This window comes from Eptatretus burgeri, chromosome 5, assembly GCF_056783735.1.
Source record: "Eptatretus burgeri isolate ZD-2024b chromosome 5, Ebu_testis_v1, whole genome shotgun sequence".
Lineage (NCBI taxonomy): Eukaryota > Metazoa > Chordata > Myxini > Myxiniformes > Myxinidae > Eptatretus > Eptatretus burgeri.
Genome location: NC_140965.1, coordinates 46,794,850 through 46,818,986, shown reverse-complemented (window position 1 = coordinate 46,818,986; position 24,137 = coordinate 46,794,850). Strand labels below are relative to the sequence as shown.

At 41.3% G+C, this 24,137-nt stretch overlaps 1 protein-coding gene across 7 annotated transcripts in view; it reads right to left on the bottom strand.

Moving 5' to 3' along the window:
* Positions 1 to 24,137, bottom strand: part of LOC147026370 (sodium/potassium-transporting ATPase subunit beta-1-interacting protein 3-like) — a 298,816-nt gene that overhangs the window by 88,180 nt on the left and 186,499 nt on the right. For 4 of the 7 annotated variants that reach the window (XM_085881744.1, XM_085881745.1, XM_085881746.1 and 1 more), the window contains one exon: positions 1,433 to 1,513. In XM_085881744.1, the coding sequence (XP_085737870.1) occupies positions 1,433 to 1,513 (81 nt within the window). Of the gene's footprint in view, positions 1 to 1,432; positions 1,514 to 5,772; positions 6,322 to 7,872; positions 8,365 to 24,137 lie in introns of those variants that run through there. The other 3 variants (XM_085881742.1, XM_085881741.1, XM_085881743.1) reach the window with 3 other exon arrangements.

Below are 24,137 nucleotides of genomic sequence, written 5' to 3'. Positions count from 1 at the left end.
ATGAGCGTATCATTCTGTACACATTTGAATGGGCAGCCATTTTTTTCCCCCGTATCATCCCTCTACATGCAGTACTACTGTACTCCATGATAAGCTCCAAGGACACATTGACTCAGCATCCTTGTGGAAAATTGAAAAATATTCACCGTCTCATGTTAAATCATACCACAATGTAACCTGTAAAGTATAAACAATACGAAAGTGGCACTCTTGATGCTGATTACATCACGGATAATTCATGGTGGGACGTCACAGCTAATCTTAAGAAGAAGAAGATTTTTACTATTAATCACAATTTTACCTACTTTATAATTCAGAAATCAGAAATCTAGAATGTGACTCAGTGGAGAGCATACCTCCGCCAGGCTGAACAGTTCACTTTTTGTATCCCACTGATAGGCCGGATATGGATCCGGACATGAACCAAATCTTTTAGCTCTCATACGAGCCTCGACGAGGTATACAAAAAACAAAAAACAGAAGAAGAGAGATCATATCTATTTTATAATATATCAAGGGATAGATTGGCATCACAATGGTTTGACCATTTGGGTTCCCCTATAAAGGTCCACAGAATCAAAAAAAAAATCACGTTTGGTTTTATGAAGGCCCCGCCCCCCAAAGAACGGTGATCATCTATCACGTAACCCGCCACGTCATCTTGACATGTATGGTCTTACAGCACCTTCTACATAATGATTTTGACTATAGTCATAATCTGAGGATTCCTGATAAGAAAATTATTCGTCAAATTCACTTTCTGGCGAATCTGAATCAAGTTGTGCACCCATTATGCATTGCATGCTGATAATTTTTCCCTTGATTACGTCACAGCAGTTTTCTGGAAAATTTTAGGGCCGGTACCCGCTTGGTTTGCTTTCTAGAATGTGACCAAGTAGCGCGCATACCTCCGCCAGGCTGAACAGTTTACTTTTTGTATCCCACTGATAGGCCGGATATGGATCCGGACATGAAGCAAAATCAAATCGACTTGTTCTTGTTATCTCACCAAATGATTCACCTTGTTTTGTCATAATTCGTCCACGACCTTTTGAGATATGCTAGATATCGTTTTTGGCCACGTCTCCAAATGGTGAAGAATCACTTAAAAAATTCTCGTATTTGGATCTTCACCAAAATTGAATCGATTCGTTATTATCACACAACCAACGTGTTCACCAAGTTTCGTCCAAATCCATCCAATACCATTTTGAGATTAAAAAACCTTCAGAGGCAGAGGTAACAAGGTTTTCCCCACTCACACGACCAAGCCGCTCACATTAAAATTGACTGGAGTACGAAAAATAGGATTGGATTGAATTGTTTTTTTTTTCTTTATGTATTTCAACCTTTTTCTTCATTTTAAAAACTATTCTCCTCTCACTGTCCAGCTGTGCACGGAAATAACAAATTTCAAAAAACAATGACCTACCTTTGATAAACCACCAACTTCGAGGTAGAAGCAAATGAGGAATGCATTCCAAGTGATCCAAAGAACCATCCATACTGCGTACTAAGGGACACAAACACACACAAATACAAATTAATGAGAACATTGCCACAGCAATAAATAATTTGGCCTCGTGTGCATGTCTGAGGCACATCTCATTTTTAGCTCACCTGGAACATAGCTCAGGTGAGGTATTAACAGTTAGTGAATGTCCGTCAGTCAATGAATCAGTCAGTCAGTGTGTAAACACTCAAATCTTCTTCTCCGAAACTACACACATGATTTCAATGAAACTTAACCACAACCTTCATCACCCGTGATGGACTAAAGTTTGTTCACGGCATTACAAAACTAGTCTAATAATATTTTTTATAAAGCATTGCAGTGAAGTCTGATCCAAATGATTTTAAAGCAATATATGTATTTGTATATTGTAATCAGTAAAAAAATAGTGTGGTAGATAAAAACATTAGAAAGGAAATAACTTGCACCAAAAACTTTGACATTTTCACGCTCACGCTCACGCCGGGAGTATCGCTATAGCTCTCTGTTCTTCGAACAGGCGTGCTAAAAACATTAAAAATAATAATAATAATAATCAGGGTCTTAGGAGAGGTTTTGAACCCCCAAAATAGGTATTTACTTTCTTCTCCATTATATATTTTGTGGGTTATCCATGCCTTCAAAGTGGTTGCTTGGTTCTACCAGATGAGCACAGGTGAATTACTCTATTTTCACATTAAATACATGCATTTAGTTTAGCTACATTGACTTGAGTCAATCGATTACAGAGGGTTGTGTGCTAACTGGTGGGCCATCCATTTATTAATGAGGAATACTGAGGAATCTTGGAAAGACATAGTGACACACAGCGTCAAAGGAAAAGGCAACAAACAATGGATCTTCCCAAAAAGGACTTAAGAAGGTATAAGTTTACCACCCTGGGAAAAAGAAGACGTTCCGAGCATTACCCTTCATCAGAGCAAAAGATCGAGGGAGGATTTTTTTTGTTTTTTTAACAGGGTCTAAGGTTCATCATGGAGCTGCTGCTACTGCATACATAAATCACACATCAAGATTTAGACAAATACATGAAGCATTGACATCTACTTTTCAGACAAACAGCCACTGAGCGTGGAGTTCCCAAAACTCTCGAGTTCCCATGATGCCATCTTTGATGATGATGATGTTGCCTTTCTCTCCACCCCTCAGTGGAACAATGAAAGATAAATTTCCTCCTCCCCATGGATGTCAACCTACACTTGTTTGTCTGTTCTATCCTTTCCAATAATGAGTGCCATGCAAGGAAGCAGCATGTACCATTTTGAAGTCTTTGGTATGACTCAGGCAGAGTGTGAACCACGAACCTCCTCCCGTGAACTCAGAGCGGATGCTCCGACCATTACACCACTGAGTCGAGTTAAAGGAAAGATTATACAGAAGAGATGAGGTGAACAAACCACAGGGGTTAAGGGGAATGGTGGGACATTGTGTCAGGGGGCGGGATGAGCAAGGAAGGAATGATGCCATTGAAGTTCGGAAGTTGAAAACACGTTATAGGGAGTGGGAGTTGGTGTAATGCCAAGGAGCACACCAACTCAGGCGAGAGAGAGAGAGATAGAGAGAGATAGAGAGATAGAGAGAGATAGAGAGAGAGAGAGAGAGAGAGAGAGAGAGAGAGAGAGAGAGAGAGAGAGAGAGAGAGAGAGAGAGAGAGAGAGAGAGAGAGAGAGAGACAGACAGAGAGAGAGAGAGAGAGAGACAGAGACAGAGACAGAGACAGAGACAGAGACAGAGACAGAGACGGAGACGGAGACAGAGAGAAACTTTTGTATGCTTTTGTTATAAAAGTATCGAAACACACCAGAAAAACCACACTCCATAAAAACAATTCCAAACAATTTTACAGCAAAAATAAATTCAACAAAAGCAATACAAACAAGGGTGTCTGTTCATGTCAAAAACACCACAGAATAATACATATAAGCAAAAAGTAAGTGTAAGTACTTTAGACTTTTACAAACAGATTCCTCACGAAAAGAAACTCAAAACCTCATCAGTGTACCACTGATAACCCACAATATCCAGGCTCAAAAGATAAGCCTGCTCCATTTTTACTCGTGCCAAAACATACCTTTAACGCACAAAAGCACATTTGCATTTTTCCCCTTCAATTTTGCTTTCCTGGTTTTATAAATTGCCAGTTTAGCAATCCCCAACAGAAAAGACAAAAACGAGAGGACTGGTTTACTTTTATATTCCCCCCCCCCACCCCGATTCCATAAATAAAGACTGGAAAGGAAAAAAACAAAATTAAATTTATAGAAAAGCTGTTGAAGGAAGAGAAAGAGGGGTACCAATTTCTTACATTCAATGAAAACGTGGGCAACATTTTCAATCAAATCACAAAAAGGTCAAGAAATTGGAACAGAAGAATTAAACTTATGGAGTAATGTCTGTGTGACCAAGGCTTGATGTGCGAGTCTCCAATTCAGGTTTCCAGTTCTCCCAAGAGTTGGAGAACTATACATTTTGTTCCACACTGGAGTTAAAAAACCTCCAGCAGGTAAGGTCTCATTCCACCGATTTTTCAACAGTTTTGTAAAACCAGGTATACATGCTTCCAGACATATGTTATAGATAGCCGTTTTCCCCATGACGTGAAACACACCAATTTCCTCCAAGTTTGAGGAGAACACACCCTCTTGTTTTTTTGAGGCAATTTGAAGTTCAGGGAAATAGAGACATGAATCTACCACTTCATCCACCCCAGTCCACCCGATGTTTAGTCTATGAAAGATTTGAATTACTGCTTTCAAGACATTTTCCACAATACAAGCAGAACGAACACCAGTTTTTGATGAAAGTGAGCTTACAGGTCGCCAAGCATTCAAGGATGGATGCAACAGGTCTCACACTCTGTTCATTCCAACACTGGTGAAACAATGCATAAACGACCTAGAGGTTGAAATCCTAGAGAATAAAGGATTCCGAACTAATGGCTCATGTACAAACTTTTGGGCATCGTGTGATACCTGTAAACGTTGCACTCCGAGGACTTGCCAAGCATTCAAAAGGCTTTGATGAAAACTGGGGAGCTGAGACATGTCAACGTGTTGCAGGTCGATGAGGAAAAGTTCACAGTCATATTTCAGACCTTCCACTTTCTGTAAACAGGCATTTGTGAGAGGTCGCCAAGGAACACACTCACTGTACAGTAGGCGCTTAATCGTGGAAATCCGGAATGCCATTATCCGACTTGGGATATGCATCAGATTTTGACCACCCGCATTTCGGGGTCTGCAGACCACGTCTGGGTCCAGCCAATGGTGGCCACCCCAGAAAAAAAATCAGTCAGAACCCTCTCAATGCCTGTGACCAAGTATCTCGGAGGTTCAAGTGGGATAACTCTCTGCCAAATAAAAGGAACCACCAGGTTGTTTATGATTGACACTCATGTCTTAAACGAGAGAAGTTGGTACAATCTTCTCCACCTTGCCAGTTTCAATTTAATTTTTTCCAGGAAGTTCTCCCAATTTTTTTGTTCATACGCTTCAATTCCTAGAAATAAGACTAAATATTTAAACCCCTCACTACTCCACTATATTCCTCCTGGTAAAACAGGCAGGGACGAGGAAGGCGATCTGGGGCCCATCCAAAAAGCTACACTTTTTTCCCATTTACCCTTGCAGTAGAAGCGAGCTCAAACTGGGTAAGGCAACGAGAGACCTCAGAAACATCTTTTTGATTTTCAATAGCAACACAAATATCATCAGCATAAGTTGAAACAATGACTTTGGAGTTTTGTGAAAGAGAGACTCCGAACACTGAGTTCCAAAGTAAAACTAATAAAGGTTCAACGGATAGATTGTAGAGCATGCCTGATAGCGCACGGCCCTGACGGATGCCTCACTGAAAGGAGAAAGGGTAACAAAGACTATTATTAACCTTCAGCAGACAAGATGCATTTTTGTACAATAACTTAACATAAGCAATAAATTTTTCCCCAAACCCTGTTCTCCTTAATACATCAAACAAAAAAGAATGGTTAACACTGTCAAAAGCTTTTTCTTGATCTAAAAGTAAGAAACCAAAACCAGATGTAGTTCGACCGAGACTGATCAAGTCTCTCACCAAAAAAATATTATCGTATGTGGAACGTTCTGGAACACAGTATGATTGATCAGTGCCAATCAAGAAAGAGATGACTTCCTTTAGACGGGTTGCAAGTGCTTTTGACAATATTTTATAGTCCGTGTTGAGGAGTGACACAGGCCGCCAATTTGCGCTCATGCAGGTTTCCTTTCTTCGGAAGGAGACACAAAACTGCCCTCCGGCAGCTCAACGGCAATTCACCTTGTTCAACACTCTCCTGAAAGACCTCAAGAAGAGTAGGGCCTAGAATGTCCCAGAAAGCCTTATAAAATTCAGCCGGAAGGCCGTCTAGTCCAGGGGCTTTCCCATCCTTGCTATCCTTGAGCGCAGCAGTAAGTTCTCCAAAGAGAAATGCCAGGCTCAAGCAATTGTTGTTGGTCTTCAGACAGAGAAGGAAGCTGTTCAAGCATCGCATTCCTGTTCTCCTCATTCACAGCTCTTTTTGCGAAGAGTTTAGAAAAATAGTCTTGTAGTTCATGCTTGATATCACTCTGGGAGGTCAACACATCACCACCAGAAGAGCACAAAGCATGGATTTGTTGAGAGGTCTTGACCGTTTTTTCAAAATTGAAGAACCCTTTGTTTGGTGTGTCAAGTTGGATTATTTCGTTCCGCAGTCGGACGAATGCACCGGCCGCCCGCTCTTTCACCATTTCAGCCAGAAGGGTCCTTTTCTCCGACAACTGCTGGACATTCACGCTAGACAATCCAGCTTCCTGCTCACAGATAAGTATATCGTTTTTTAAAGCAGATATCACACCAAAAGTGTTGTATGTGCTGTAAGAGCAGTATTGTTGGCAAAAACATTTGATTTGGGACTTTGTGCAGTCCCACCATTGTCTTAAGTTCAAATATGAACCCTTTTGTGACTTGCATTTTTCCCAAACCATTTAAAAAGCCTCTATAAAATGTGCACTTTGTAAAAGTTTCAAATTAAAAGTCCAATATGCACTTCCACAGACATGATGAGGAAAGCCACACACCATACCAATCATGTGATGATCGGAAAAACCAGACGGCCTTATATAAGAGTTCTTAACAATATTTACCATTTCATGATTAACATAAAAATCTGTCGAGGCGAGCCATCGTCAAAACATTTCTTGATGCACAAACCCATGTATACTGACGGATATTACGGTTTTGTACCCGCCACACATCCACCAGTTTAAACTTTTTGACTTGCTGTGCCAAAGGCCTTGCACTGGGTGGATGAGGCTCACAAGTGTTCCGATCAAATTGTGGGTCGAGGGTGTAGTTGTAGTCACCCCCCAGACACAACAACATGATTAAGTCAATGGTGCTTACAAACTCTGCCAACTTGTACAGAAAGAAACCTCTTTCAGAGTTAGCACGAGGACAGTAAACATTTGTCATGCAAATCTTTAGGTTACAACTGACAAATTTCACAGACACTAAGTAACCTTTGCAAATTTCCTTACAAGTTATCTCCCATGGCTGGAGTCGAGGATGCAACACTATTGCCACACCAGCCTTAGCCTCAACAAGCGCACTCGAAAAAAAAAAAGACAACCTTTAAAGATTTTACACCACTCATCCTCAGAATACTGATTTGCATGCGTCTCCTGTAGCATTAGCACATCAATTTTTTTTCATTTTGGAAGAGCTGTAATACCTGGAGGTGACGCACACAACTGTGGCCTCCATCGATGTTCAGGGATGCTACTTTTATCTCCATTCTGTTAGTTATTCTTGAAGCTCTTTACCAGCCCGAGTAACACATTTCCTTAACCTTTGGAACTGAGGATCTGACATGTTAACCTGATAAGGTTCACAAATCATACTCCTTGCAGTTTTAATGAAATCGTGTAAATTCGGGAAGTAATCTTTGATTTTTACGTATCTTTTCCTGAATGTATCATCCAGGAATTTAATCACATTTTCTTGAGACACTAAGGTTGTGTCGTTTCCCCCTTCATCCCCTTGAGAGCTTAAAGCACCAAAATGTGGGGTAGAAGAGGTTTCATCTGAATCAAGTGCTTCATCTATAACCTCTCCTATTACTTGTAGAACATTTACTTTTGGCTCAACAGAAAGTTCTGCTCTGTTTACGGACCCTCCGAATTTGCCTTGTCCATGTCCTTCCCCTCTACAACCCTCACATCATCATCTGTGAGGGAGGGGTTGACATTTAACTCACAGGGATTTTCCCCTTTATTTATTTCTTCATCACTGTCAGCCAAAGCTGTTAACTCGTCTGAACAAGTTTGGCTAACAGGACAAACACTTAAAACATCCTGAGATACCTCACTGTTCTCTGTGTCCCGCTCGGAGTCGGCCAGTGGAACAAGCGAAGTTTCCACATCCACACACGACTCCGGCACCACCAAGGGGTTTCCAATGTGAGACGTCCCTCGGAGATCCACCGAGCCTGACACGATCTGGACCTTATTCTGCTCCTTAGCATCAAAGGCATCAACATTTGACCGTTTTTGGCCTTTTTTCCTGGTATCCGTAACAGATACCTCCATATCGTCCACACTGTCCGGTACAGTGGAAGGTGAAGGAGAGGAAGCAACCACTTTCACTTCCTCGTTTGGTGGGGGTGGATTGATTACGTCACGATGACACACCCTCTCTCCAACGCAGGTCGGGGTGGACGAGTCCAATTCGTCGAACACCTCATCCGGGGGGGGGGCGGGGCTCGGCTCCCGATTCACCTTCTCCCCATTAGTTTGTGGTGAGGAGGAATCGTTCATCACGGAACCTTCACTTTTTTGCGGTGTAACCGCATTGGGACAAACACTCTCCACGTGCCCGTAAGCTCCACACCCACAACACGTCATAACCTCTGAGGAGGCAAACATTTTATATTCAAACCGTTCGATTTTTACACTCAGTACAACATTCAGTGTTTTCCCATTTTCAGGTAGTATCATATAAACCACTCTTTTAAAGGACATGACGTGGTTAAATTTATCACTAACATGACGCATCGGCACCATTGAGATCCTCGACACAACCTTACCGAACTTGGTTAACTGGTTACACTAGTCCTGGTTCCTTATAAATGGTGGAATATTATTAATGTTAACTTTAACTGTTGGGGCCTGTAAAGCGAACATAGAGAGGTGAGTGTCCGGTTAGATGAACAGGCCATGTCAACCACCGTGGCGACCGTTTGTGTTTGTGTTTGTGTGTTTGTGTGTTTGTGTGTTTGTGTGTTTGTGTGTTTGTGTGTGTGTGTGTGTACGTGTGTACGTGTGTGTGTGTACGTGTGTGTGTGTGTGTGTGTGTGTGTGTGTGTGTGTGTGTGTGTGTGTGTGTGTGTGTGTGTTTGTTTGTAGGCACGATAACTCGAGAACGGAAGAAGCTACCAATGTCAAATTACACCACGTGATTCAGGAGGGTGATGGCTAGCGCTGATTAGATTTTGGTCAAAATCGGTCAAAGGTCAAGGTCACGGTGAGGTCAAACATTCGATTTTTGATGGTTTGGTACAGAATCATCGTAGAAACTGCTGGTTTGCGTCACTACTTTCTCTGGAGACAGCTTTTATTCGACAAGGTCAGAGGTCAGGTTGACGATTCCGTAAGTACCAGTCTATGACTGCTTGTTTATGTTTTAGTGAAAATAAAATTCTGCACGTCATTTTAAGGCAAGGGCCTTAAAAACAGTTAAAACATTGTACTCAGCATCAGAGTTTGCAAGAAGTTTAGCTTTCCTTGTTTTATAAATTGCTAGTTTCCCTTCGGCTATTTAAAAATTGGCGAGAGCAGATTCAACATGATTTTTGGAATTTAGTGGCAATCCAAAAATAAAAGTATGTAAACAAAATACAATTTTCATATGACAGCACAATTGTGATAAAAAGGTAAAAAAGTGGGGTCAGTCTTGCACAGTCAACATAGGCATGATATAAATCTTCAGAGGCCATGTACAAAAGGGGCACAGAACAGAATTTAAAACATTAAAATGATGTAATAAAACATTCCTTGGTAAAATCATATGTACAATTCTCCAAGAGATATCACCAGTCCGTTTTACAATCGGTGGGACATACATGGCAGCCCATTGTGGGCACAGGGGGGACCCCAGAGGCAACATCCCCTTCCATCGGGATCCAAAACTATCTTTGCACACATAAGGATGCCGCATGGTAACACAAAGGTGGTACAGGCACTTTTTAGCAACACGAGGAAGTGGAGAGGATGACAGGATCACAGTTTCTGTTAATGCAAGTGATGTTATATGTAACTGCAGAAAGAAGGGAACATGGATTGCCGGGAGAGCGTTAGTGGTATCAAAATGGAGTTCCAGACTTCTGGAGGTACGCAGAACCTCCTGTACGAGCTGGGAAACAGTTCGTGAAGAGCACATTCCAATGGTAGTCTCAATGTGCCCGACTGAGTGCCATGTTTTGTTCTTGTTCTGCAGATCTCGTATGACACGTATGCCGGAGTTTATGAAGCATTGTATGCAAGCACGTGATCGAGGTATGTTAGGAAAAAAGTGGATTGTAGAAGATAGGCTCGTCGAGAAAGTTGTTGATGTTGTAGTGAACCATATCTCGGTGCACTACAGGAGGCTGCCAGGCTTGCAACAGGTCTTGTTAAAACAAAGGCAATGGAGAGATGTCCACATGTTGTAAGTCCATGAGAAAAAGTTCCTGATTGAAGTCGAGCATGCCAGCCATTTTCAGAAAAAAGTTGGCAGTGGGGCACCATGGCAGTGATGTAGAAAAAGAAAGCGATGGACAGTGGTGACTCGAAAGGCCATCAGTCGGCTGAGAATGTCAATAAGGTCATGGCCACCATCTGCCAATAGAAGGTAAAGGACTTCAGGCTTGACCCAATGTTTGCCACCCCCAAAAAAATCAAGCAGATGTTTCTGGATTGTCAGCAGCAGTGCTTCAGGAGGGTGCAAAGTGATCATTTTGTGCCAAAAGGAAGCCAACAGATTAATTATTGATCACTTGGGCACGACCTCTGTACGACAAGGTAAGTAATATTCCTCTCCACTTCTCTCGTCTATTATAAATTTTGTTAAATGTATTTAACCAGTTCTTAGCCATAAAAGCTGGGGTGCCAATGTACACACCTAGATAGCAGAAACATCCTTCCCACTGCAAATTTCTGGGAAGATGAGGAAAACCAACAGCCGTGGTATGGCCAATCCACAGAGCTTTACATTTGTTCCAATTTATTATAGTTGTGCAAGCTGAAGATAATTTTTCCAAGTCATTTAATAACGTGGTGACATCATCACTATTACACACAATGACACACATCATCAGCATATGCTGAGATAACAATTGGCCTTTCAGTTGACATCACGGAAAACCCTAGTATAGTAAACTGGCACAAAGGTGAATTAGGAGGGGTTCAATACAGAGAAAGTAGAGAATGCCTGATAATGGACACCCTTGGTGGACTCCGCTTCCAACCATCAATGGTGCACACAGGCTATTATTAACTTTAATAATGCGAAAAACATGATTATCCAACAATGAGACATGGGATATAAAAGTTGCCCCAAAACCAAACTGTTTTAAAGGTGTAAAATACATATTCATGGCGAATAGAATCGAAAGCTTTCTCTTGGTCAAGTAAAAATAAGCCAGCATTTTGCTTTTGAAGAGCACAGACATCCCACAAGTTCCAAATTTAAAAAATGTTATCATGAATAGACCGGTTTGAAATACAAAAAGATTGATTAAAATTAATTATAAAGCTAAGAAAAGGCTTTATACAATTTACAAGGGCCTTGGAAAAGATTTTGTAATCTGTAATCCGCACAAAGCAGAGAAATAGGCCTCCAATTCTGCAGTCTGGAGATCTCCTTTCTTCAGGATGAGGCACACGACTGCACGGCGACAACTTAGAGGTAAACAAACTACCTTGTAAACTAAACTTTAAAACATCTAAAAGTGTTGGTCCGAGCAAATCCCAGAATGTTTTATTAAATTCAACAGGTAAACCATCAAAGCCAGGTGCGTTATGATCATGAAGGTCATTAAGAGCTATTAAAAGTTAATCTATAGTAAAACCTTGTTCTAAGGAGCATTGTTGTGATTTTTCCAAATGTGGTAGATTTTGGGTAAAATCAGACATTGCTCGTTCATTTATTTTCTTTGTGTTAAAAACATTCTTGTAAAAATCCCTAAAAAAACACTGCAACTGAGCATTGTCTTCAATAATTTGTCCATCACTTGAACGTAAGCTTAACAGTGAATGATTAGACGTTGTAGTTTTTCAAAGTTAAAGAAGTCTTTGCAGCAAGTTTCTGAAGTCGACAGACCTTTAACTCTAAGTCGGGTTTTTACTCCGAGAGCATCTTCTTTGATTGAACAATTCAATGGGGCTTGTTTCTCATAAAACCACTGGCTATATTAATCGTGCTATCTTGTAAATTAAAGATTTCTTTCTTTAAAATACTTATCCGAGCTTGCTTTACATTCGTGAACTTATTCCTATATTGGTGACAGAAGACTCAGATTTGTGCTTTTATATAATCCCACCATTGACAAAGATTTATAAAATCGTTCTGTGATTCTGGAATTCGAAGTCAAAATTTTTTAAAAGATGATTTTAAAAAAGGAATCATTTAAAAGAGAGCTGTTGAAAGACCAATGAGACGTATTCCTCTGAGGACGAGGAAAGGAAAGACGCATTTTAATTAAAATATGATCAGAAAAACGAGAGGGAGTGATGTGAGTAAAACTTACACGGTTTAAAAAAGAGAGACTAATGTAAAATTTATCAAGCCTTGCAAGCGATAAGTTATTTAACAAGCAACGACACCAAGTAAATTGTTGAACGTTCCCGTGCTGTAGTCGCCAACATCGCCAAGATCATGTTGTAACAAAAGCGTGGACAAATGCCTAGCACTAGCTCGGTGAGGTTCAGGGCTGTTCTGATCTCTGACTGGGTCTAAAGTACAATTAAAATCACCGCCTAAACACAAGAGGGTATCGTGGGCGAGATGATTAAGGAAAGTGAAGGATTCAGTGAAGAAGGCTGTCCTAACTGTGCTGTCACTTGGGGCATAAACATTGACAATTAATATCCGCTGATGGTTATATATAAAATCAATTACAGCCAAATATCCAGGAACAATTTCTTTAAAAACAAGAGAGGAGATGGGAAGACGTGTAGAAATATAAAAAGCAACACCGGCACTCACGGAGGCCGTGTTACTAAAAAACCAAGTGCCTTTCAACTTCAGCCTCCAGTCGACCATGCAACTCGTAGTCGCCCGAGTTTCTTGTAAAAGAAGAATATCTACCTTTACATTATTAATTAGCCGCGTCGTTTGGACTTTACGTAAAGGATTACGCCCTCCGTTTATATTTAAACTTGCTATAATCATGATGAAAAGGCAGGATCAAGAAGTTTTTATGCAATCAAGTGCTTCCTTGCTTTAATAATATATTTTTTCAGTCTCTTGCAAGAAGCGCTGGAAATGGCAGCAGCTTCCGGGTTCTTAACAATCATTTGTGCTTTCTGGACAAAGGCAAACAAGTTGGGAAAAATAATTTAGATCTACTCGCTTCTTACGAGTAGTTTTTTGTAAAAAAAAAAAAAAATCTGAGATATCGGAAATAGAAATTGCAGTGTCATCAAGACTACGACCTGGGGGGAGCTCCTCGCCAAAAGCACTCAACGTCAGAGAGGAGCAACCATCTGAATCATCATCCTCATTTTCCTCAGGGCCTTCACCCATTTGCTCAATCTCCATGGTTGGTTCATGAGGAGGGACCAAAGATGTAAGAGGAACACTCTCAGTGGTTACATACTTGGATGTGTCATTAACTATAGTGATGGCAATGTTGCAATCTTTAACAGGAGCACTGCAAGGTTGAGATGACAGAGTAAGTCCAGTCTTGGGGAAACTGGTAGTAATAGTTGGAGGTTGCAAACCAGGGAGAGGAAGGGGAAGAGGAGGAGGAGGAGGAGGAGGAGGAGCAGGGAAGGAAGAAGAAGATGAAGCAGGAGGGACAAGGGGAGGGGAGGGAGAGAAGAGCAAAGGGGGGAAGGAGGGAGAGGAAGGGGAGAAAGAGGGGGAGGGGTAGGGTAGCATTTTCATCATTACATAACATTTTAGAGGTACCGGGTGATTCAGAAGAGGAACCAACTGGTGAAACCGAAGCACATGGGGCCTGTGTTGTGGAGCAAGTCCCCACAACCACTTGTGCAAAGGAGTGAAGAGCTGCTGAAGCAGCGAGGATTTTCGATCCATGCTCAGTGGTGCTTTGAGAAGGGGAAAGACATCTTTTGGTGCTTTTATTTATTGGAGCAGGAGCAGGTGCTTCATGGGAAGCTTCTGCTCTGTAATGGGAGCATGATCTGGGATGGGGAGTTGTTGGGTTGAGGAGCCTTCTTTAACAGTTTTATTCAACATGTCTTTGGGGCACGATCTTTTAACATGGCCGAATTCACCACAATTTTCACCGAATTCACCGAATTCACTTTGAAACATTTAACCTCTCTCGATACTGCTTCCTACTAAAATAATAAGTTTGTTTTTTTATTTTTCATTTTAAGTTAACATTCCATTGATAATAGTTTGTAAATGATTGAAAATACAATTTCTTGATATTAATCAAATTCTCGCTTTCTTTCTTTTTAAAAAATCCCTTGTATTGTTCAAATTCCAAATTGTCAGTTCAACTCTCGTGGACGACACAAATCTTCGAACTTTGCTCTAAGTCCGGAAAGTTTAAGTTAATAAATATATTGCAATTCCAGTATGTATGGTAATAAGTATGCTAAATAAAACGGTTTTTAGCCATTTTCTCATAAAAAAATCAAATTAGAAATTTTACACTCTTCTCTGACCCCCCCCCTAAGTAAATAAATAAATAAACATTGCCATTCTCAACATTTTGAGCACCTCACAAAATCTGTAGCTCCAACGGTTTACAAGATACAGCGATGTCAGAACTAGCACTTTCCATGAAAAACGGTGTGGTCATTTTTAAAAGGGCATGGTCATTTTTAAAAGGGCGTGGTCATTTTTAAAAGGGTGTGATCATTTTAAAAGGGTGTGGTCATTTTACAAAGGGCATGGTCATTTTTAAAAGTGCGTGATCATTTTTAAAAGGGCGTGGTCATTTTTAAAAGTGCATGGTCATTTTAAAAAAGGGCGTGGTCATTTTTAAAAGGGCGTGGTCATTTTTAAAAGGGTGTGGTCATTTTTAAAAGGGCGTGGTCATTTTAAAAAGGGTGTGGTCATTTTAAAAAGGGTGTGGTCATTTTAAAAAGGGTGTGATCATTTTAAAAGGGTGTGATCATTTTAAAAGGGTGTGGTCATTTTACAAAGGGCGTGGTCATTTTTAAAAGGGCGTGGTCATTTTTAAAAGGGTGTGATCATTTTAAAAGTGCGTGGTCATTTTAAAAAGGGCGTGGTCATTTTTAAAAGGGCGTGGTCATTTTTAAAAGGGTGTGGTCATTTTTAAAAGGGCGTGGTCATTTTTAAAAGGGCGTGGTCATTTTAAAAAGGGTGTGGTCATTTTTAAAAGGGTGTGGTCATTTTAAAAAGGGCGTGGTCATTTTTGGGCTGTTCGTCCCGGATAGAGATTTTGGCACACATCCCAAGTTGTTCCTTGGGGTCATATTAGCCGAAAACAGTTGAGTTATCCTCTCCTAAATTAAGTGCATACATGTCTAAGGCAGGTCCTCTACTATGAGACAAGAGGGGCGGAAGTGGGACGGACAAAACAGTGGGGAACATGGGGAATACAAGATGGATATTACAGGGACTTTCAGGAAGGAAACCAGGGAATTTGAAGGAGGTGGGTTTGGGGTGGATTAACGGGGGTAGAAAAGATCGAGGATTTGGATGGGGGATGATAAGAGGTGGTGGTGAACAGCTGTTTTGAAGGCCTGGAGGGAAGAATGGGATTGAACAGAGTTTATTCCAAAGGCGGGAAAAAAGAGGAATGAAAGAGTGAAGGTGAGCAGTGATTCGTGATTTTGGTAGTTTTACCAGAAGGGGGTTGTTGGCGGACCTTGAGTGCCCTGCGGAAATATGTTGGGGACAAATTGCAGACACAGCAGGGGGGGTGAGACCGGAGAGGAGACGGTAGAAGACAGAAAGACCACCGACCTGCCTGTGGTGAGAGAGCGAGAGGCCCAAAGACTCAGCCTCATCGTGGGAGATGCCAATGATCCAAAATGCCTTGGCTTCCACGGAGTGAAGCTGAGAAAGGTGGGAGGCAGGAGCACCAGCCCAGAGGGGAGAGCAGTACTCCATCAGGTTGCAGACGAAAGCTTTGTAAGTGGTCAGGAGCTCAGGTGGGCCAAGGAAGGACTTTGCACGGCGGAGGATGCCCAGTCGGCGACTGGCTTTGGAGGCGAGGTTGGAAATGTGACTTTCCCAGGAAAGATCATGGCAGATAGTGAGACCGAGAAGCTTGAAAGAAAGGACTTCTTCCAGAAGATTGTTGAGAAAGTGGATAGTGGGGGGGGGGGGTCTTTTTTGAGAGACATAGTGAGAGTGTGAGATTTGTCTGGATTGGTAGGCATGTTCCACGTGTTGGACCAGTTTGTGATTTTATCCAGATCTGCAGTGAGCAAGGAAGCTGCTGCTTGCTGGTCTGAGGGATGACAGATGGTACAGTAGAGGGTGGAGTTATCAGCAAAGGGATAAAGAGGATTTTCCAGAGAGTCCGAGAGATCATTGATGAAAACCAGAAAAAGAACAGGGCCCAGAACGCTACCTTGAGGAACTCCAGCCTGGACAGGAAGAGGGGATGAAAGAACTCCATTAAGGGCCACATGTTTTCTGTGACAGGAGAGGAAGTCTGCGAGCCATGAGTGGAGATGGCCTTGGATACCATAGGAAGAGAGTTTGGTGAGCAGGGCAGGGTGTCAGACCATATCGAAGGCACCCGATACGTCTAGTCCAGGGAGATAGCTCTGATTTCATATCTGGCATTGAGGACCTCCATCAATTGTTGGGAGAGCAGAAGTATCATTTCCAGGGTAGAGTGACCTGGTCTGAAACCAAATTGATGATGTTCATCCGATTCACTTGAAATTTGAAGACCATTTGTGTATCAGCTTCCTGAATTCAAGCACCAAATATTTTGACGTCAACATCAGCCAGATGTCTATAATTGTCAATTTTCATCTGATTGACATGAAATTTGAATAGGATTTTCATATAAGCTCACTGAATACAGCCACCAATTATTTTTGAGGTCAGCACATGCCAAAAGGTCAAAATAGGCCAAATGGTCAACAACTTAGGATCACATTCTAAAATTCTCAATTTTTATATGATTGACTTGAAATTTGAACAGGATTTGCATATCAAGTCAGTGAATTCAACCACCAATTAATTTTAAGGTCAAAAGGTCAACACAGGCCTAGTTTCTAAAATAGATTGGGCCAAAACCTATATATATATATATATATATATATATATATATATATATATATATATATATATATATATATATATATATATATATATATATATATATATATATATATATATATATATATATATATATATATATATATAATCAGTATATCTCAAAATGTTGTGGACGAGTTATGACAAAACAAGGTGGATGAGTTTGTTAGGTGACAAGAACAAGCGGATTAGATTTTAGTTTGGATCCAGCCCATCAGTGGGATACAAAACATGATCTGTTCCACCTGGCAGAGGGATGCACTCTACCGAGTGCCATTCTACTTTGTGCTGTTTTGCCAAGTGTCGCTCTGCGAGTGAATTTTCATTTGTCTGCTTGTTTGTTTGTGTGCAGGATATCTCAAGAAGTTTTGGACGGATCCGGATGAAATTTTGTGGACAGCTTCGGTGTCTGACACATGGACGAACTGATTCGATTTTGGTGAAGATCAGGATCCTGATCCGGCAACAGAATTTTTTAAGTGATTCTTCTCCATTGAGAGATAGGGCCAAAAACGATATCCATCCTTCCATTCATTCGGACCATACTCTGTGTCGAGCATTGCTGCTGCCTAAGCAGTCTCCTTGGCTATTTGGCACAATCCTGGACGGGTCGAAAAACGATATATCACATGATATTTCAAAAATGTATAGGGCCTGATATGTTGTCATGGATCAGGCATTGCATGGCGGAGGTATGCGCTCCATCGAGTACCCTTCTAGTTACCACTGATATAATTTGCATGAATTTCTTGTCTATTTCCAATTGAGTAGAGCTGTCCCGAGTGTAATACATCTGAGCCCTCGGCATGATCTCTTTGGCGCCGACAATCGTGTTTCCCTATTTCTGCTGCCAGGAGCATTTGGCTCGAAGCCGGCGACCCCCCTCTCTGCTTCACTGTGTCCTTGGGGAATTATTTCACTACAATGGCTGTGTGATGTTCAAATTGCATTTTGTGATGCCGTACAAGCAGACGTGCTCCGTGAGTATTGATGACAATAAAATAAATATATATTGAATACGACTTGTAGTAGAAATTTGGCTGTTTGCAGAATCCTACCAATTTAGGCCTCGCTTTTTCCTGAAAATCAAGACTTGACGAAACAATTGCAGACGCCTCTGCATACGCACAGGCTTGTCTCGCCGTTACGCAAACCCAACGGGGAAATGTCCACCGAGATGTTTAACAAGTGTGCACACTTGATGACTTTGTGATGACTTCGAGCGACTCTCCCATAACATTTCGCAAGTGCGATGACACAAGAGCATGTGATATGCGTCACCACAGTGTCTATATTCCAAATATCCTTTCCAGTCTGTGACTGCTTTGAGCCAGGAGCTGAGTATATTTTACACACACACACACACACACACACACACACACACACACACACACACACACACACACACACACACACACACACACACACACACTGCAGTTTCCACAAACAAACTGCAGCTGGCCAGGGCTCAGTGACAATCCTGAAAAGACCCCTTGGAACAAAACTCTGAGACCAATACAACTTCACCACTTAACCCATGAATCACGATCCTTCACCAAGAAATGAAGGTAGATACTTCAAGTCCTGGGAGAACTCCATTCCACCTTCTGAAATCCAAATTATGGACATTACAATCAGCAATACATACCTGTGCTCACTATGAAGCTATCTGGTCTTACGGGTCAATTTGTGCAATCTCCTTCTTCTTTGGTATGTAGCACAAGCCTGTGGGGTAGCACCATCGGCCGAGGGAGCGCCGCTGATTGTGCCGCTGATTCAATGCCCTCTGCTGGTTAGGGCAGGAATTTTGAATTTGGCCATGGTGTCAGCGATAGCTCACCTACCAAAGCGAAGGACACCATGGGATGTTTTGCATCCGCTTCCCGATGCTGGTAGACAGGACGTCCATTTAACGTCCATCCGAGGGACGGCACACACATTGGTGAATCACCCTGTCTGTGAAACACCGTGATGACAGTTTATAACTGGGCTGGGATTCAAACCCAGGCTAAACAGCTTTGGGCTGAATGTGCATACCTCGAGGCCATCCTGTCATCCTGCTATGGTGCCAGCAGGGCTACTTTATCATAGACTATGTGATCCCTTTGGGGAAAGCTAAGGTGCTGTCCTGTCTGCAATGTGGATGTTACACAAACTGTGTTATCTTTCTCAAGAGTAGGCCTCAAGGCTTGCACGCTCTGGTCAAACTACTTCTATATTGACTGCAAGGATGATGACTACCTAATCTCATTTGGACTACTTTATGTCCGCTACAATGAGATAACATGTTTTGATCTTTTCAAACGGCTTTTCAAATACAAATCTCATTAACGTTTTGGTTGTATGCCCGGTTTGTCGATCGCTCTTCATGTCTGCCTGATTTATGTAATTATGAAATTATGAGGATAACTTTTTCTATTCCATTAGAGGGATTTTTGGGCATTCCTACCTTTCCATTGGTAGCATTTTGTGTCCAGCCAAGCTGTGCCGAATCTACAACAGTGTGGACTAGTATCACATGGACTAGCATACAGCATACCAGGAAGGGCAAACAAATGAGCTTCAAACTGCCAATCGAATGCAGTGACATCCCATGGTAATGCTCCTGAAGTCTTAGGTTCTAGAAACAGGAGTTGGTTTCAGGAGAATTACAATGCTACATTTGTATTGCCGGTACAAACCGAGCTGGCTCATGACTGATATTGCAGGAAGATATAATCAACCAGGCCCTCATGGTTTGATCCTCAATGCTTCTGCCTTCAGACAGATTTGAACAGATAACCTTTGGAATGCCAATCCGGTGTCCTCATCACCACACCAAGAATCTCCCCTGGGGTTGAACAAAATCGATGATTTTTAAGTACTTGTAATGGAATCGACAAATTTGAAAATGGACAAGAGTTTTAATAAATATACAGGCTTGAGGGCAGACGTAAGGAGGATGCTCTTGTAAGCTTCAACACATGACTGTGAGGTCATGAACTGAAACCATTGCTGAGCGAGGCAGAAAACTTCCATCTTATCACAGCGATGGCACATTGCAACTACACAAAGCATGTCCAAGAATGGCCTTTACATGGCAGTGTATCTCTTTGAATCTGCCCTGACCTTCTGACCAGACATCTCAGATGGCTAGAGAAAAGATGACCATGAAGCGCACAATTTTGTGCACTCCCTTTTACAAGCTCCATGGTGGAATCACTACGAATGAAACATGAAAGGAACTGTGATGTGTCCGTGTCTTAATAGACCGGTCACACTGGGTGATCACACCAGAAGGTGTACTCAGCAGCTTCACACCTCGTCTGCATGCATCTCCTTCAGCAACGTTTCTTCTTCTTTGATAACCTCAAAACCTCTCTTTTTACATACACGTGCTCTTTCTTTTTTTTGACCATGGGCCAGATACCGAACCTCCTCCCCCCACCCTAGGATTTTTGGACACCAGTATTTTTAGACACCCTGTTATACGTCCTTTCAATATCAGCTTGTCTGCAGAAAATATATTTCTGGATTAAAAAATAAAATACCCTATATGAAATACAGGCTCCATTGCACATTTTGCACCACAAAAAACTGAATCCAATCCAATCCATTGGGACCATACTCTGTACAGAGCATCAGTGCTGCTGATGCAGTCTCCTGGGCTATTGGGCACAACCTGGATGGGTTTCTACTCCGACGCAGGATACGCAAATGGCTCAATCATCCCAGCAAGCTGGTACTCATTTTGCCGACCTCAGAAGGATGACAGGCTGAGTCAACCCCACCTGGTATTAATTCAACAGCCGAGAGGGATTTGAACTCAGGAACCCAGGATCCCAAGCCCACCACACTAACCATAAAGCCAACATGAAGAAGCATATATTGCAAAGAAGGGATAGGAAAATGAGATTGGAGTTTGGATTTTTTTTCCCCAATGTCGTTGTTGTTGATTGTTCGAGGTTTTTTTTATACCAAGTGTTTTTTCCGAGTGAAGGAGGAGAAATATTTTGTTTGAATTTTCGAGGGAGGACGGGAAATGGACTCAACTGTCCCCCAGATATATTTTGTAAAAGTATAAGCACATTCAACGATATTCATTTTAAACTCCATGTTCACTCTCACAAACAGCATCAAAATCTAATATTTCGGCAGATATTTATATGCCCAAAATTTACGATCAATTTTAAATTGTACCAGAACTTTTATATATTCCTCCTTCAAAATGTTGTTCTGCACATAGAGTGAACAACACTTGAGCAAATGTCACTACAATTTCTTCAATTTTAGTTTGCAAATAATACTGCAAAGTATGTGTACGTAACACTACACCAATGTACATGTTTTCATATCACAATCAAAACAAGGACTGTCTTTAGAGATAGAGAAGTCATTGTAATACAATGTCATATCCAACGACGAGATCCAGAAACGGCTTACATGTAAATATTATACTGTGGTTGTGATGTTTTAACGTGATTAGATTATAATTATAGGCGTATAAATAAAAGTAGTCTGTCTCAATTACATAACCACACTGGATGTATATACTGCTCAGTAAAATTGTCAATAGAAAAATGTATTTATTGTAAAGATATGATGAAATATATTTCATGTCGCTTGAAATAAATGTCATGCAAAAAAAAATAAAAAAATGTTAACTTAAGGGACTTTGAGCAACAAAAAAAAAGAGAAAGTCTCGTTTATTTCAAAGTAATCACAGCAACCCGGCAAACACACAACGTTTTTACCAGTTTAAGGTTTTTACAACAATGCGACAACGTGAAATTGTTTTTGGGAACAGAGCAAAAGTTCTGGAACAAGCAAGAAGGTTGACATCTTTAAACCAACACAGCAGCAATGTTCAGGAAGAAAGTATACATCTTTAACCAACACAACAACATTAAATGTCCAGCAAGGTTCACTTCTTGAAATCATCTTTTCATAGAATTTTAAATAAATAATCCTTTGAGGGCTGCTTCCCTGTGTACGTACACCTTTACATGTTTAAAACACGCACAATGCCGAACTTCTCAAAATGCAATCAACATTGTAGGCCAGTAAACCCCAAGATTTCATCAGACAGATGCAGCAAGTACTGCAAACAGACATCCCTTGCCCTGGCTTTTAAGGCTGGACTTTCAATCAAAAACATCAGTCTCATCAGCTGTCTCAAAAATTATATCTGTCAAGTTCACAAGTCCTGGGATTTCCTCATCCTCATATGGATTCTGCTCTGGTTCCTCCATTAGTACATCCACAAGCTCTTGTGGAATGAAAGAATCCTCCGTCTACTTGAACTCCAATTTTCAGTCTGCGAAGTCCCAGCCATGTCCATCTGGTTGAGGATTGTTTGAGACAGCCTGATCTGCCTGATACCAGAAAAGAGCTTGGTAATTTGCTCTCTTCACATGCATCTTACATCTTCAGGAAATCTCATCAGTGTGAAAAAAGGCTCATGGCTACTCCATTGTGGTTTGACAGCTGCATCCCTGGTTTGGTACTGAACCATTCCATAAAATTTTCATGCCACAACACATTGTTGCCATTCATGTCTGAGCCTCTGTAGAGGAGGCATATGAAATGTTCCAGCCTCTCAAATATGTCATTCTCCATTTCAGCTGATCTTCAAAGTGTGAGGAAATGTTAAGGAAGTATCGATGTTGCCTGAGGCTCTTCAGAGGCATCAGCTTTCCCTTCCATACAAAGGTGTTGTTGGTATTACAGCCGCTAAAGGCATGTACTGCAGGGAGTGCCAAGCACATCTCCTTTCCCACATCTTTGATAACACATTTCACATCTATAAGACGCCTCCTGAACACAAATCCAGTGTCAAGTATAATTTTCTGTTGGAGTTCATGTGTGAAACTGAGTTGAAGGATGAAGACATCTATGTCTGGCAATCTCAAAATTATTGCAGATTAAAATGGTGAATGCGTGACAATGTGTAGAACTGCAGACAATGAAGGATGGATGATCTTTGCGTCTGCTTCTTCTTATGTACAATTTCGATTTTCAACCTTGACCATTGGTCCTTGTCAGACAGACACACTTCTTTTCACAGGAAAACAGAACCTTCTTGCCAAGAAGTTTTGGGGTATACTTGTCCTCCTTCCACTTATATAGTAGGAAACTGGTGAAGCGCTGCTTATTTTGATTTTTTTTGAAGAACCCCTTCTTGCTCTCTCAATACCCTTGAATGACAAAGGGAGGTCAGAGTCTGTCACAAAGTCAACATGCTGTACACGAGGAAGCTGTTCAAACACACTCTCTGCAAGCTTTCCAAATATGCTTGGTGCATGCATCAGAGCATTGCCATCAATAATATAGCCTGTGGACTTTGAATGTGTCTTTATGTTGTGTGTGAATCACTTTCCGAGAAATGCATCAACTTGGACTTGTCTTTCTTCAGAGGACTCCATTAGCAGAAGCCAGTGCCTAAAGTACAGGACACAATGGGAATCTCAGAGCCCTCTCCATACTGTTGTTATGTTCCAGGGCAAGAAGGATAAGCTCACCAAATATGTTTGTTTGAGCTGTGATTTGCTTCGACTTATTGGATTGTCCTACGACCTTTGCAGATTTGATTATATTTGAGAATGTCTTTAGAGTAAGCCGTTTGATTCGTACATTGAAGCTCTACTGTTCTTTCAATCAGTCATTCTTGAACAAATGTACTGTAAGCGTCCTTTCCCACTTCATCAGCCAAGAGGAGATCTTGTTCAACGTCCTTTGGTGCTGGCGCATCCTTGTTGTCAACCTCAAATTGATTGATGAAGTTCGATATTACCTGTACAATTTTGCAGGTATCCTCTCCACTTTTGGCAATCTGTGATGACCTCAAGTCGTTGTGTGATGTGCACTCTTTGCTGTCCATGTTCACAATCTCCATTGTTGCTTGGGTATTAATTAGAATTAGTTATGTGTGTGACTTAAAAAAGCTCCTCATATGTAACCAATGGGCAGAAATTGATTGTTTTTGGTGGATCCAACTCAGCGATTTCCCAGCTTCTAGGGGGAAACATTGATGAAGTCAACAATTGTTCCCCAATCTTCTGTAAGTTGTACAGATTACCAACCCCACTGAAAATTTGCCCCACATGAAGTAGGTAGGGTACCTGACTTAAAAAGAAGCGGCAAGGCCACACCCAGAAACATATTTTTT